The sequence below is a fragment of the Tiliqua scincoides genome, chromosome 1, assembly GCF_035046505.1.
Source record: "Tiliqua scincoides isolate rTilSci1 chromosome 1, rTilSci1.hap2, whole genome shotgun sequence".
NCBI lineage: Eukaryota > Metazoa > Chordata > Lepidosauria > Squamata > Scincidae > Tiliqua > Tiliqua scincoides.
This window is the reverse complement of record NC_089821.1, coordinates 224,055,556-224,070,380: the sequence shown is the minus strand read 5'-3', so window position 1 is coordinate 224,070,380 and position 14,825 is coordinate 224,055,556. Positions and strand designations below refer to the sequence as shown.

Here is a 14,825-nt window from a genome sequence, read left to right as displayed (position 1 = left end):
TAGTCTGTCTTCTGCCATGCATACACATTTGTTTCTGGGTAGAATGAAGGACTTTATTAACAGGAAGGCAGGCATGCCTGTTCCATAGAACAGAGTGTGGATGAACTACACTCTTAGGGTTCAACTTCATGGGTTAGGCAAGTGCTGCCAGTCTGATGTTTATACCTGTTCCTGCAGATCTGCTTTAAAGTCTTACAAATTTATTGTCAACACAGTATTTTTGGTGATGTTGTAGCTAATTTTAACTTTGCCCTGTTAGCCACCTTGAGTAGCTCCTAATGGGCGGGGAAAATATGGGATATAAATTTTTCAAATAAATAACCACACACACACTCCTCTGTCTCACAAGCAGCTCAATCTAGTTAAGAGCTGTGATGAATGCCCTAGTTTTTTCAATGTCATCACCAATTTTGGATAGTTCTAGCCCCCCCCCTCCAGCTATTTTCAAGCCTACTTGCGTTATTCTTTCCTCCTTGCAATTAGCCTACTCCCTCTATTTTTGTTTACTTCCTCCTCCTTTTGGGTTTTGATACATTTTTTATATTTTGACACTTTGCTTGCCTAGTTCATTGTGTACTGGTAAATGAGTGGGTTTTCCTATCTCTAAACTTGTTCGTTATCACTACTGTGATTTGGTTTTAAAACATAAGAAGCTAGTTTATGTGCTCTCCTGAGAAGGGGAGGTGTTTCTCAGACATTCTGCCAAGTGGGGGATGCTGCCAACAGATATTTCCCAGTCTCTCCCCCCCCCCCCATTTAGCTGATAACCCAGTAAATCCATGAAGTGAAGGCAAGAAGGGGGTCAGCCAAGTGCTAACCACTAGGCATTACTCCTTTTGGTCAGTCTCCAACTTCCCACCTATTCTCCTCTATCTTCTCAGTGTAGACATTAAATATCTAGATATTGATTAAATAAAGATTTTTTTTCTATAATAACAGCAGGCACTTTGCCCACAACACCTTCTTCCCCACAAAGACATATGCAGGTTTCTCACCAGTTTGTGCTAGTTCCATTTTGTTACTTACAGACAGATTTCTCAACTGGATAGCCAGATGACATTTCATCTCGCAACTCCTCTACTGCCCAGAAGAGGTACAAGAACCCTACAAACTTGCACTTGTGCATCAGCTTTTTCTCCCCAGCAGATGTGAAAAAACTGGGCTAAATTTTGGAAACAAAACGGTGGACTAAATAAGATCTTTACTGATCCAGTAAATACCTTATGTTCACCTCTAGTGCTCCAAGATTAGCAAAGAATTCCTAGCCCATGAAGCCTAACCCTGTTAACCAAGCCCATACAGAAATATTTAGCATTTGATAACACAGTCAGTATTCCCCATGATATTTCACTTTACATCAGAACATAATGTACACGTATAGCATTCTGAATCAAATTAACAAGACAAGCAATAACTTAATTGAGAAACATGTTGTGGTATTTTGGAACTGGTGTTTAGGAAAGAAATAAGCACAGACGTTACTAAGAAATAAGATACCAAAACATAATTTTTCAACCCATACTTACAATTTCTAAACAATTATGTTAACGCTTAAATCAATAGAGATCTCCTCAAATCTATCTCTTATCCCAAACTGTCTGCTACCAAAGTGAGGACTCTACATATTTCACAGGTACCATATATTTATTGGTTTATCAGGCATCTCCCCTTGGTAACTTCAATATTTTTTCTTAATCATTTGCGAAAAATTGCAAGATTCCAACAGCTAGTATTGCCAGACATTTCCGCATATATCCAATCAATTAAATCAGACCTCTACTGCCATATCTACTCATGGATAGAAAAACTCATTTTTCCCCCCTACCTAGGTGGCCAGTAAGAATGGTACTGAGAATACACACCTGCGTTGACTATACAAACATCCTGCTCTATCTAAAAAAAAAAACAGAAGGATACTACTCCTTAAAGCCCAATATCCCTATATTCTAATTCTATGGTCAGACAAGACCAAGAGCCACCCCTATCCTATCCCCTGCCAAGCTATAATATGCACACGCTGCATACTATGATGGTGGGGAGGTGGGAGAGGCAACCTGAAAGCAAACAGGTCAAAAACTTTGCCACCTCCATGTACAACTGTAAGCCAACTTGAGGTCTCTTCGGACAAACGCCACACATTTTGTGGTTGTGTAGCCAACCTGCTCATCATTTCCGGCAGCACTGATTCCAGCAGGCGTTTGAATAATTGCTCAAGTCTCCAGTGCATGATTCCCAAACTGGTGGGACTTGACCTACCAACCAGGGAAGCACTTGACCCTGTCAGGGGCAGAAATGTGGTTTACTTACAGAGGCGAGTGCTGGCCTCCAGGGAGGAGGATGTGGGGAGCCCCACAGAAGCTAAAAAGCTAAGAATTGTGATCGGAACCCACTTCCAGTTTCACAATCACAACCAGAAGTGGGTTCCAACTGCAATTTTTAGCTTTTTAGAGCCTTGAGGAGCCCCAAGGAGATGTCCACAAGGCTACACCACATCTCCCAGAAGCCGGTGCTCGCTTCTGTAAGTTAAAAAAAAAAACCTTCTGTCCCTGGTAGCGGCACAATCCTGGGGATCATTGCGCTGCCATTGCTCCACAAAGACTTACTGTCGTCCCAAAGTCTGAGCAGGACTTTGGGAACCAAAGCTCTAGTGCAGTGGTTCTCAAACCAGTTTGTGCAAAGTTTCCCCCATCCCTTTAAGGGGCAGGGGAAGGGGAGAGGCAGGGAAGTGATCCCCAGGATCGTGTCCCTACAGGGGTGTTGAAGGGGGGGTGCTTTCACATACTTTATGTAGGTAGCGCTGCAGTAGGCTGCAGGAGGAGCAGGGAGCCCTGAGCAGCCCTCTGCAGTGCTCCCCAGGCCTTGGAACGTTCACTAGAAGTGGGCGCAAAGTACCTCCTGCAAAACGGAAGTGCTTTGCGCCTGCTTTTACTGATGATTCCAAGCCTTGAGGAGCGCTCCCCACATCTCCTACAGCCCTACCTACATTAAGTGAAAGCACCCCTCCTTTCGCTCCCTTAGTGTCGCTGCCCTAATCCCTCCCCCACAAAGACTTACAGAGGGAGTAAAGCTCCCTCAACATTAGAGAAACACTGCTCTAGCGTATTATTTGGTAGCTGCTGTTAAGTTGCTAATATAAATATTCTTCCCATGTAAAAAAAAAATTTAAAACTTTGTCAACACTAAGTAGAAAATTTGAAAGATTTCACAAATTTCATTATACTTAATTTTACTGTTGCTCTGACTTACCTTACTTGGCGATGGGTGTATGTTACATCTTCCATCTAATGTTTTTGGAGGAGAAAGTATACTATCAGTTATCACTGGTGCTACCTAAATGAAAATGCCATTAAGGAAGACACACATTGTAAAATTTCATTAGAATACAAAACACCTAAATGCATTATTAATGTTTATAGAGCATTATTTGTCTGCATGGTACTTTACATAGTGTAAGGTAAAAGAGAGAAAAGACTCAATCTCAAAGGTTCAACACCTAAAAGTGTAACAGCCCAATCCTAACTTGCACTGGAACAGGAAGGCCAGCACAGATCCGAGTAGAATGCAGCAGCTGGGACCAGGTCCTGCCCCACCTCCTGATCCCCACCCACTCTGGGAAATGCCAACCACCTGCCCCCTGCCTTGGAATGCCTCCCTCCCACCTCCTCCCTGCCCTCCCCACACCCTGCCAGACCCCTGTGCTGGACAAACTCAGCCGGCGCAACTCATCCATCTTCCGGGGCCCGCAGCAGTGCGGGGAGGCCAGTGCATGTCTGTATGCCAGCCTAACTCCTGTCCAAGTGGTGCAAAGTGCTTTATGGCACTTTTGCAATATTCTTGGGCTGGCGCAAGGAACCTGTGCCAGCCCAAGTGGTCATTAGAATTGAGCCCTAATGTAAATGCAAATGCCTTCCCTCCAAATGTAGCAATGTAAAAACACTAACAGAAACCATTATTTTTCAAAAACTGCCCTCCAAAAGTCTATTTAAATTACACACATCGAGAAAAATGGTTAAGATAATTAAAATAGTATGCATTTTAATAATCCTTACTTCTGCAGTGTTAGAAACTTCTTTCTTCTGCTGACATCTTCTGACCACTTCCAGTAGTAACGGCCCATCAACTGTAGCTTCAGCTTCTATAATTCCCAAATCTTGAGCTAAGTTCTCTCGAGCCTCAAGTCCATTTAACTATATACGGTATAAAAATATGCACTACAAGTCAATAACACAATAAATACTATTAAACTGCTCTCTCTTAAAGATTACTAGCAAAATAGCTGACAAATATTTTGACCCAAGTGTGCATAGGCATCCAAGCTATCTGCTCCAAGCAGTACAAAAAGAAAAAAACTCCCCCTACCTTACATACTCACAACCCTATGTAATATATTTCTCCTTTCAAGCTGCCATTATTCTAATCATTTGACTTTTATAACTGATTCCTTATAATTTTCTGCTACCAACTGTATCAGTAAAGATGCTGCTGAATTTTGCAAGTCCTTAGCTCCAAATACAATTCATATGAGCTCAAGCTTTTTGCTTGCCTGCAAACTGTTTCTATACAAAGAGTTTCCTAGTGTTTTAGTTTGATACTAAAAGATTAGATACTGTCAGTTGTGTCTAAGAGCAAGAGAACCAGAAAGCAAAATAAAGAAAACAAAAAGCCATCACCCACAATGACATCATGGTACATGGGAACAGCCACTGAAACACTTGGCCATAACCTTCTTGCCATGTAGACTAATATGGGTGTGAACACTAAGGGCCCAATCCTATGCCAGGGTAGTGCAGGTGGCCCATGCACTGCCCCAGCAATGGCTGTCATGCAAGTGCCATTAAGGCTCTTCGCCACTGGTTGATAATATGCGGCACTGGCAGAGAGACCACTCAGCACTGGGCCTCTGCACTGGCAGGATGCTGGAGAAGAGTGCAGGCTGGTATGTGTCCCTGCCAGCTGGTGAGAAGGCTCTTCAGGGTGGGGGAGGAAGGCAGGTCAGAGCATGAATTGGGCCCAGGATGAAGGGGGGGGGAGATACTAGCATAGGCTGCCACCAAAACCTGTCCCCTCTCCTGAGCTACAAAACCTGTTATGGGTCTCCTAGGTTCTGCACCAGCTAAGTAGCTGGCGCGTATCTGATTAGTCCCATCAGGGCCACTGGAGGTCTACACAGGGTAAGGTTTCCTCACCAATGTTTCCTTACCTTGGGAAGATCTCCAGTGGCTGCTCTGGCCCTGCAGGACACAGTAGCGGCCATTTTGGTACTGCTGTAACGCACAGCGCCAGGGAAACAGAGAATTTAACTGCCCAAGGACTGGGTCCCTTGGGAGGTTGCACCACCTGTCTCCCAGGATGAACGTGATGGCATGGGGAGGATCAACATGGCCCCTACCATCGGCCAGGGAATGGAACAGCTACAAGGAACTCACAACCATCTTCTCCCTGCTTAACTGCCAGTAGCCCCCAGATTAAAGAAGTAATTGGAAGCTTCACACAGAGAAATGAATAGCACCCAAAATGTTTTTTATTACTATTGTAAGTCTCCCACCCAGATTATTTGGATGAAGAGGAATGGTATAAAACTATAAACAGATATGTTGTGAGCAGTTGCATACCTCCCACAAACTTCTCTGCGGCAAAAGCCCCAGGCACCAGCTGCTAGGATCCCGCTGAAGCCTCTCTGAGGCTCCCGATGGGGCAGAAACTGTGCTTCTGGTTTTCCGGAAGCACAATTTAAACCTCACAGAGATTTTCCTGATGCAGCTGGAGGTTGTGTGAGGCTCCCTGAGCCTCAGGCGAGGGGGGGGGATGATTTCTATGTGGGGGGGCAGCAATAGCCAGCATGGGGTGTCATCGCGGAGCTTTACCCCGGGTGCGGGGCTGCGGAGGTCCACAGCTGGTTGTGAGCTGCCTTTAGTGCCTCCTTAGCAGGAAAGGTAAGGCAGGATACAGATATTTTCAATAACGAACACATACACCCCTTTACAATAATACCCTCAGGGTAATGATAATATGAAACATATGCATTAGCAGCTGGGTTAAACAAAAAGCAAGTTTTTTTTCTATTGGTTCTAATAAACTAATACAACATCCAATGTTAAATGTCTGAAATAAAAATGAAGTATGCTTACTGTACTAGATTCAGGCTGAAAGACAGCCAAAGTAAAATCAAGATTGAAGAACTGAAGAAATTCAGCAACAAGACCAGCAACCAGCCGACCTAAGAAAAAAAATTTAAGAGAAGTGTACTATATTCAACTCTCCTATATCTTATACTGCATTAACAAGGTGTAATTTTGCCAGCTAAATATATTTTGGGTTGAAACAGTTTATAGCATTACTATGAGACAAAACTAATGTGACAAAATAAAAGGACGATTTTAAAATTCAGGTTCCAAAACAGATTGTTTTACATTATATGAAGTGCATTTTTAAAGCACCATTAATGAACTTTAGCAACACCCTACAGCTGGGCATCCAGCTGTATGACTTTCATAGCATATGACAAAGTTATTTAAATTATACAATCATCTTATTTTTTTATAATCCTTAGCTGGTGCAGCTTAGTGTCTAGGAGACTGAGTTGTGAACAGTAAAGCTTCTAGTTTTAAATCTTACATCTGCCATGAACTTTCTAGGTGGTCTTAGGCAAATGCCTATTCTCTCACCCACACCCTACATCTGCAACATGGGAATAATACTTGATCTTCTAACCTGTACAGTTACCCAGCAAGAGCAATATATTATTATTATTATTATTATTATTATACTTTATTTTTTACCCCGCCTTCCTCCCCAAAGGTACTCTATATATAAAGTGCTTTGACCACTCCAAAAGTTGTTCATAAATATTGTGTATTTTTACAACTATGAAGGGATAGAGTTATACCAGGTACCCGAGTTATAGACATCGGAGTTACAAACAGCTGCATTTCACACAAGTGCAGTCCATCTGTTATGATTCTTTGCACAGATGTGCTAGTGCTGTGTTGGCAAGAGCCAATTATTTCAACCTGCGTGTATTCCAGCTTCTGGACAGTTCTCAGGAATGGAACCAGTGTGTATGTTGGGGGATTAACATTATGTTGATACATAAACAATTCTACATGCAGTGACCTGAACGCCTTAATGAACTAGTCCTTTAAATGTCTGCCTATTAAGGAGTTCATGAGGAAGTACAGGCCACATTTAAAAAGTAATGCAAACAGGAAACTCAGATGAAATGCAAGCAGCCCTAATCATGACTACACAATGATTTTAAAGTAGAATGAAGAAAGGATGGGCAATAGCTAGTGATATTACATTTCAGGGTTGGGAAGGAGATGGAGACTCAACTAAAATGGGTGGAGGAAAACATAAAAAAGATCAGTGACTTTTACACTGATTGAAACAGTGTGAATTAATCAGGTGACTGGCTTTGAAATAAACAAACCTTCTCATTAAACCCATACTAAACCCTGCTAACTGAGCATAGAGACACTTTTCCAAATGGCGCTCTTCTTATATTTAGCAGGGGGAGAGTAATAATCTCTCTTCTACTTCAGCACAGTGTCTTTTCCATCAGTTGTTTGCTGGCTCTTCTTCTGCAGCTTTATGGATTGTGAGCCCTTTTGGGAGAGGGAACAATTTATTTATCTGGTTTGTAAATTGCTTTGTGCACATTTTTGTTGAAAAGTGGTATATAAATATTCTTGATAACCACAACAGTTGTTATTAAGACAACAGTTGTAGATCTTTGTCAATGTCTATAAGGTCAGAGTTAGATGGAAAGGGAAGAAGCAGAATATACTTGAGGAAGACTGGAGAGTATATTTTAAAATATATAAAGCCTAGATACCAGTGGTTCACAAAGTCCTACTCTGACTTTGGAAACCCTGTAAGTCTTTGCATGGGCGGGGGAGGGGGGAGCAACATGACCACCACAATCGCACTGTTGTCAGGCAGGGAATGTTTTTTTTTAAGCCCTGGCTCACTATGGCTCTCTGGAGTTTCTGGGGAGCCTCTGCTCCTCCCTTGCAGCCCTACCTGAAGCTTCAAAATGTTGTAAAAAGAAGAAAAAAGAGTCACTTCTGGTTTTTGTCCTGAAAAAGGTCGGTTTTTTTCTTTTTACAACATTTCCAAGCCTCAGGTAGGGCTGCAAGGGAGGAGCAGAAGCTCCCCAGAAACTCCAGAGAGCCATAGTGAGCCAGGGCTTAAAAAAAAACACTCCCTGCCCAGCAGCAGCACAATTGTGGTGATCCGTTACTGCCGATTTCTGGGCCATTCCCTTAAAGGGGAATGGCCCTTTTCTGGTTCTCCTGGTGGATTGTGACCACCTGTTTGGGAATCACTGCTCTATACTATAATATGAAATTCAGACTTGTACTCACTGAAATTTGATTACTGATTTCTAACCAAAGGTTTTGAACTTTATCTTGGTTGTTTTTGCTGGCTTGTTTGGCTGGTTGTTTAACTGGTTTACCAAATTAAAGTTACACACAGATGAACTGGCACTGTCACACAGACACAGTATGTCCTTCAGTAGGGCTTTCATACAGATACAACAGTGCTGGACTCGCAAGAACCAGATGTGTCAATGTAAATATGTTTCAATTTCAGTACAAACTATTGGAACCTAACCTGTACTTAAGCAGAAAACTTAACGCAATGATTTAAGAAATTTTAGGGGGCAATCCTAACCAACTTTCCAGCATTGACATAACTGTGCAAATGTGGTGTGCACTGTATCCTGCAGTGAGAGCTAGTCAAGGGGGGGGCCTCCTCAAGGTAAGGGCATGTTTGTTACCTTACCATGGGCCTGCATTGTGGCTAGGTCAGTCCTGGAATATTGGTTAGGACTGTGCCCTTAGTCTTCCAAGTATTTTATATGTTAGTCTTTACAACAAAGCCACTGAAACGATGTTACTATTATTCCAATTTTCATATGAAGAGAGTGATTTGCCCAAGAACAAACGATGGATCCTAGGAAATGAAAGTCTTACTTCTGCCAAGGTCCAAAAACTGCTTTTTATCCACTGGATCTCATAAGTTCTCACTGAGGCTGCAATCCAATCCACACTTCCCTGGGAATAAGCCCCTTTGGCTATAATGGGACATACTTCTGTGCAGACAGGCATAGGATTGGGCTCTGAGTCTCCTTCACAATGCTACCATCAGTTATTTAGGAAACATAAGAACATAAGAACAGCCCCACTGGATCAGGCCATAGGCCCATCTAGTCCAGCTTCCTTTATCTCACAGCGGCCCACCAAATGCCCCAGGGAGTACACCAGATAACAAGAGACCTGCATCCTGGTGCCCTCCCTTGCATCTGATATAGCCCATTTCTAAAATCAGGAGGTTGCACATAGACATCATGTCTTGTAACCCGTAATGGATTTTTCCTCCAGAAACCTGTCCAATCCCCTTTTAAAGGTATCTAGGCCAGATGCCATCACCACATCCTGCGGCAAGGAGTTCCACAGAGCAACCACACACTGAGTAAAGATCTTGTATCTTTAACAAACAGAGACAAAGCTTACCATCTTTTGTATTTAAAAACTTTTTCAAGCTTTCATTTATCAGAGGAGTTTTATTCTGCCAAAAAATGAGAGAAAAATTAGATTTTCCTTCACTCCAAATTAATATAATTGTTCAGGGTTTAGAAACAGAGGGCAGCTACTGATAGTTCTAAGATGTTTAACCTGTGCATCCTTATGCTAAAGCTGTCCCAATGACACATGCTACCACAATATGAAACACTCTATCCAGTTTTTGTGCTGCTGTATATTCTTCAGAAATAGTGGTTCTGAAAGCAAGCTTATGGAATGCCTTAGGTGAAAGCCTTATGAAAGCAGTAGCACCATTTTTCTTTGTGGGATGAAACTGAACTATTCCAACTTCCTTCTGTCATGAAGGACGTGCTACAGTTTCATGAAATAATATTCAGTTTTGGGGAAAACATTCTGCTTCCCTTGGGATTCTCAGCTATGCAGTAAGCAGTCAGTGATGCCTCCTCCCATCTTTCAGCATGCTGCCCTAACCCTAGAGCTTGGATGAGAATAAGCTCCTCAGCCGAGGTTGTCTACTTTGAGGAGATTTGAATAGTTAGTCAGAATTATTTGAGGAATGTCTAACCCACCTATTCATTCAAAAAGAGCTCAAGATGGCTTATATAAAATCAATTTTTAAAAAAATTCACAGGATAACGTAAGCACAAGAATTTATTAAAGCAGCAATGTTTCAATATTAAATTTAAAGAGATATCCACCAAGCAAAAACTCACTCATCAAAAGGCCTGCTGAAACAGGCTAAGGTTGCAATTCCATACACACTGCCCAAAGAGAAAAGCATACTGAACACAGTAGAATTTATTTCTAAACAAACATATACTACATTATGCTGTTGGAGATGCTCAAACAAAACCAGTCTGGAAAAGAGTTCTTGAGAACCTGAAATGCCAGTTTATGACATAAACATAAAAGTTTTACCCCACTGTGGCATTTGGATTCAAAACAGATTAGATTCAAGAATCTCCAATTGCACCCACTAAGAATGCTGCTCCAGAGCTAAGATATTGATGCAACTAATCCTACAATAATATGAAACTCTTTATTTCAGCTCCTTACCTCCACTTTTTCTTGCTCTTCTAGTGCCAGAAATACTGCTGCTCGCAGTTCTGCCTGTAGAGATAGTATTTGCACACGCTAATACCATTTTGCCACTTCAAATGATAGGAACACTACATACGAAGGCAAAGAGTACACCAAAGTGCTAAACTCATCACAATGGAGATTTTCATATTTCTCCTGCTTGTCCAGCTTGTACTTCTGTGACAGATTTCTGATCTTATAAGGCAGGGGTCTTCATCCTTTTTTTGTACCACAATCCCAATGAATGAATGAATGAAATATGGTATGAAACTGGGGACCCATCACTGATCCTCCACCCCCCCGAACCTATCCTCCACTCCCTGCCTCCATAATGCTTTCCATAATGCTATATTTTGTTATAACTAAATATTCTTATTAGAGAAAACAGGAAAAAAATTATTAGTGAAAGCTATTTTAGCACAATTGCCAAGAATCTGAGCAGAATTGGGACACAATGAAAGGATACAGCAGATGCCCCCCCTTTACGTGGTGGTGCTCTATCCAGTGATCTTCAACCTTTTTCATTCCCACAAGTAGCCACAACCCCACAACTTAGGTTTTGCAAACCCACTGAAGTCCCAATCCCAAGGTTGAAGAACACTGCTATAAGGGGGAAAAGTCTATTATAAATAGTGTTAGTCACATTACTTTGTGTATACAGATGTTACAGACAACATCCAAGTCTCCGATGAGAAAGTTACTCTACCAACACTATCAAGTAAGGAGTAAGAGCGATTTTCTTAGACTTCCAGAGTACAAAAAAGGATTGACTTGATCCCAGGAACAGAGAACAGTGTCTATGTGGCCTGACACTTGTGTATAAAAATATACATACATACTACCGTGTCAGTCTAGAACAGTGGTTTTCAACCACTGTGCCACGGCACACTGGTGTGCTGTGAAGCTGCCTCAGGTGCGCCACGGGGCCAAGGACTGAGGCGGCAGCAGCGGAGGGAGCAGTGGCGGCGGTGGCGGCAGCAACAGCTACGCGCGGTTGGAGCCTCTCGTGGCAGCCCCTCGCGGCCAGTTAGAGCCTCTTGCGGCAGCAGGAAAAAAAGGGGCAGCCCGCAGAACTCGCTGATTGGGAGAGAAGCCTGAAAGAGCTCCTAGCAGGCAGGAATGTGGGGCTAGCAGTGAGAGCTACGAGGGAGTGAGGGCGAGCCTGAAGGTAGAAGCTGATAGGAGCCAGAAGCAGCTGGCTGGAAAAGGATCCCTGAGAGACCCTTTTCCTTGCCTGCAACACCCCAAAGTGACCCTGCCTGCATTTCCTCCACTGGCAGAGCTTTGGCAGTAAGGGTGCTGGGCCACAACCCTGTCCACACTTACCTAGGAGTAAGCCCCATTGACTATAATGGGGCTTACTTCTGAGTACCCGTACAAGGCTTGGTTGCACTCTTTCTTGAATACATGAGCAGGCAAGTGATGCTTTTCTCTTCCCCCACCCCACCTCCTCCCCTCCTGCACACACATTCCCCCCTCATAACTGCAGTTAACCCCTCACTTTCTGCCCTCTCCTCTCCTCTCCTCCCCTCCCTCTTCCCCACCTTCCAAAGTCCAGAGTCAGTTGCCTCCCATTCTCTCTCTCTCTCTCCCCCCCCCCAACCCCAGTGAAGCCTGGTGTGGAATAACCACACTTTCCTAAGAGTAAGCCCCATTGAACAAAATGGAACTTACTTCTGAGTAGACCTGGTTAGGATTGTGCCCTCAATGTATTAGGCTGCAATCCTAACCACATTTTTCTAAGTCCAATTGAACAAATGTGCCTTTACAACTTAAGTGCCTTGTCAGTGTGCCGTGAGCTGAAAAAGGTTGAAAATGGCTGGTCTAGAAAGACAAATAAGAGATATGAGGATTATGCGGATCATAAACAAAGGACCCTAGAGGACACTTATTCTACAAAACAAGTGGGGGGGGGAGGAGAGGTTCCAAGTTTGTACTGGGACCAGAGAAGTTAAGCCCGATTACTGTTTAGCAGAGTTGTCATTTGCTCATCTCCTGTGAAACAGCCAGTTTAGAGCTTTCAACAAGACAAGCAGTTAAAGACAACAAAAATCTATAGGACAGACTCATTTTCTATAGGCTCCATCTGTTGGAACTTTTAATTTCCATAGTCAGACACAAACTTGTCCAAGTTCAAAAAATTGTCTTCTTCAGCCTCTCACTCATTTTTCTATTTTGTGTGCAGAACACACCTTTGTCACTGTTCTCCCTACACAACTAAGAGTACAATCCTAACCAGTTCAGCTAAATGAATGTGTGCTGTCTCCAGGGAGTCACAAACATGCCATAAAGCACATTCATACTACCTTGATTGTCAGGTCCATGAGAGAGGAGTAAGGGGGTAATTTGTACACAGGCCCAGGGTCAAAAAGGGGACCCAGGAACCAGAAGAAGGGACCCAGAAATTTCCTGGAATCTTACATTTTCTGAACCCACCCAGACTCACTTCCAACATGGGATGCTGGGGATGCTACTGAGGGCATGCGACAGTAGTTGCACCTGCAAGCCATGTCCACCAGGCCAAGAAATGCATACATGACACTCCTTAACAGTGTCAAATTCAGGAGGAAACTGGCCTGCTACAGTAGCTCTTTGGCTGTGGATCTACTTACCATGAAGAAGTGTAGGCACTCAGGGACACAGCTGCAGGACTACAGCTGCTGCAGAAATATGTTTTGTACATACAGGACACTTTCTATAATAGTGCAAGTCTAAATGGAATGATGCTAATTTTCTGCAATGTTTTCTATATTTAAAAGATTTCAGTGAGATTTAGGAGTATGTTTAGTTTCAGTATTACTGTATCTTGCTCAGTGGTTCAAGTAGGACTTTGCGACCACAGAAAGTCTTCGTGGGGGTGGGGGAATGGCAGCAACGCAATTCCCAGGATTGCGCCACAGCCTGAGCCAGAGAGGAGTTGTTTCGACTCACAACAGGAAGCAATGGCATCTGGGGGGGAGGGGTGGGAAGCCCTGTGGGTGCCTCCACTGTGCTCCACAAGCCTGTAGACCAGCCATTTTCAACCACTGTGCTATGGCACACATGTGTGCCATGAGTGGTCCACAGGTGTGCCACAGGAATTTGAGGGAACATCATTTATTACTCCCCACCCACCCCACGCCACCGCCTTTCCCTGCTCCCAATGAGTGGGGAGAAGTGAGACTGGGGGGGGGGGGTGACAGCCACAAAAGTTTTTGGAGCCCAGGTCTACTTGCCTGCACAGCATTGGCAGCTACACCAGTGGTTCCCAAACTGGTGGGTCGTGACGGGTGGCGTAGCTAAAGGGGGGCGGAGCAGCAGCACAGACCTGAGCACTGTGTTGCTGCCATTGCCCACCCTGCCCCTTAAGGGGCCAGGGAGAAGTGCTTCCCTGGCTGGTGGGTCATTCTCGGCAGGGGGCATTCCTGTACGGCTCCATTTTGTCCTCCTGTTGGGAATGGCTCCAAAGGGAGGGGCTGCTTGCCTGCCCCACTGAGGCCCCCTGCCAGACCAGCTGCTCCGCCCCCTCCAGCTACGCCACCCATCACGACCCACCAGCCAGGGAAGCACTTCTCCCTGGCCCCTTAAGGGGCAGGGTGGGCAATGGCAGCAACACAGTGCTCAGGTCTGTGCTGCTGCTCCGCCCCCCTTTAGCTACGCCACCCGTCACGACCCACCAGTTTGGGAACCACTGGTGTAGCTGCCAATGCTGTGCAGGCAAGTAGACCTGGGCTCCAAAAACTTTTGTGGCTGTCACCCCCCCCCCCCGGTCTCACTTCTCCCCACTCATTGGGAGCAGGGAAAGGTGGTGGGTGGGGAGGCAGGCAAATCTTCCCACCCGTCCTGGGCACCAGCGACTGCCAGCAGCCACCCCCCCCCGCCCTCGCCAGGGCTCCACTCGCGCGCTTCCAGTTCGAGAGCGCGCGAGGCACTGAAGCTGCGGTTGCCCCGCCCTGAGGGAGGGAGTGACAGTTGGGACCGTTAGAGGCGTTGGGGGCCACTCGCTCTCTCAGGAGGGCCGCAGCAGTAGCAGCAGCACCCCCGCGCCACGCGACTCCCCCCATCACCAGAGCGCCTCCGGACTCCCCCGCCCCGCTCCGTAGGCCCTCGGACCGCCCTGCTCACCTTGATCTTATTGAGCACCCCGCTGGTCTCCAGCGTCTGCACGAGGAGATCCCTCAGCTCTGTGTCCTCCTCCGTCGCCGTCGCCATCTTAGT

At 44.8% G+C, this 14,825-nt stretch overlaps 1 protein-coding gene across 2 annotated transcripts in view; it reads right to left on the bottom strand.

Annotated features, from left to right (window-relative positions):
• The window catches only part of CEP43 (centrosomal protein 43), a 35,807-nt gene extending 20,982 nt beyond the window's left edge, over positions 1-14,825 (bottom strand). For both annotated transcript variants that reach the window (XM_066611371.1, XM_066611372.1), the window contains exons 1-6: positions 14,733-14,825; positions 10,605-10,658; positions 9,519-9,573; positions 6,129-6,217; positions 4,050-4,187; positions 3,247-3,330 (exon numbers count right to left, since the gene is read on the bottom strand). In XM_066611371.1, the coding sequence (XP_066467468.1) occupies positions 3,247-3,330; positions 4,050-4,187; positions 6,129-6,217; positions 9,519-9,573; positions 10,605-10,658; positions 14,733-14,819 (507 nt within the window). In that variant the 5' untranslated portion in view covers positions 14,820-14,825. The remainder of the gene's footprint in view (positions 1-3,246; positions 3,331-4,049; positions 4,188-6,128; positions 6,218-9,518; positions 9,574-10,604; positions 10,659-14,732) is intronic.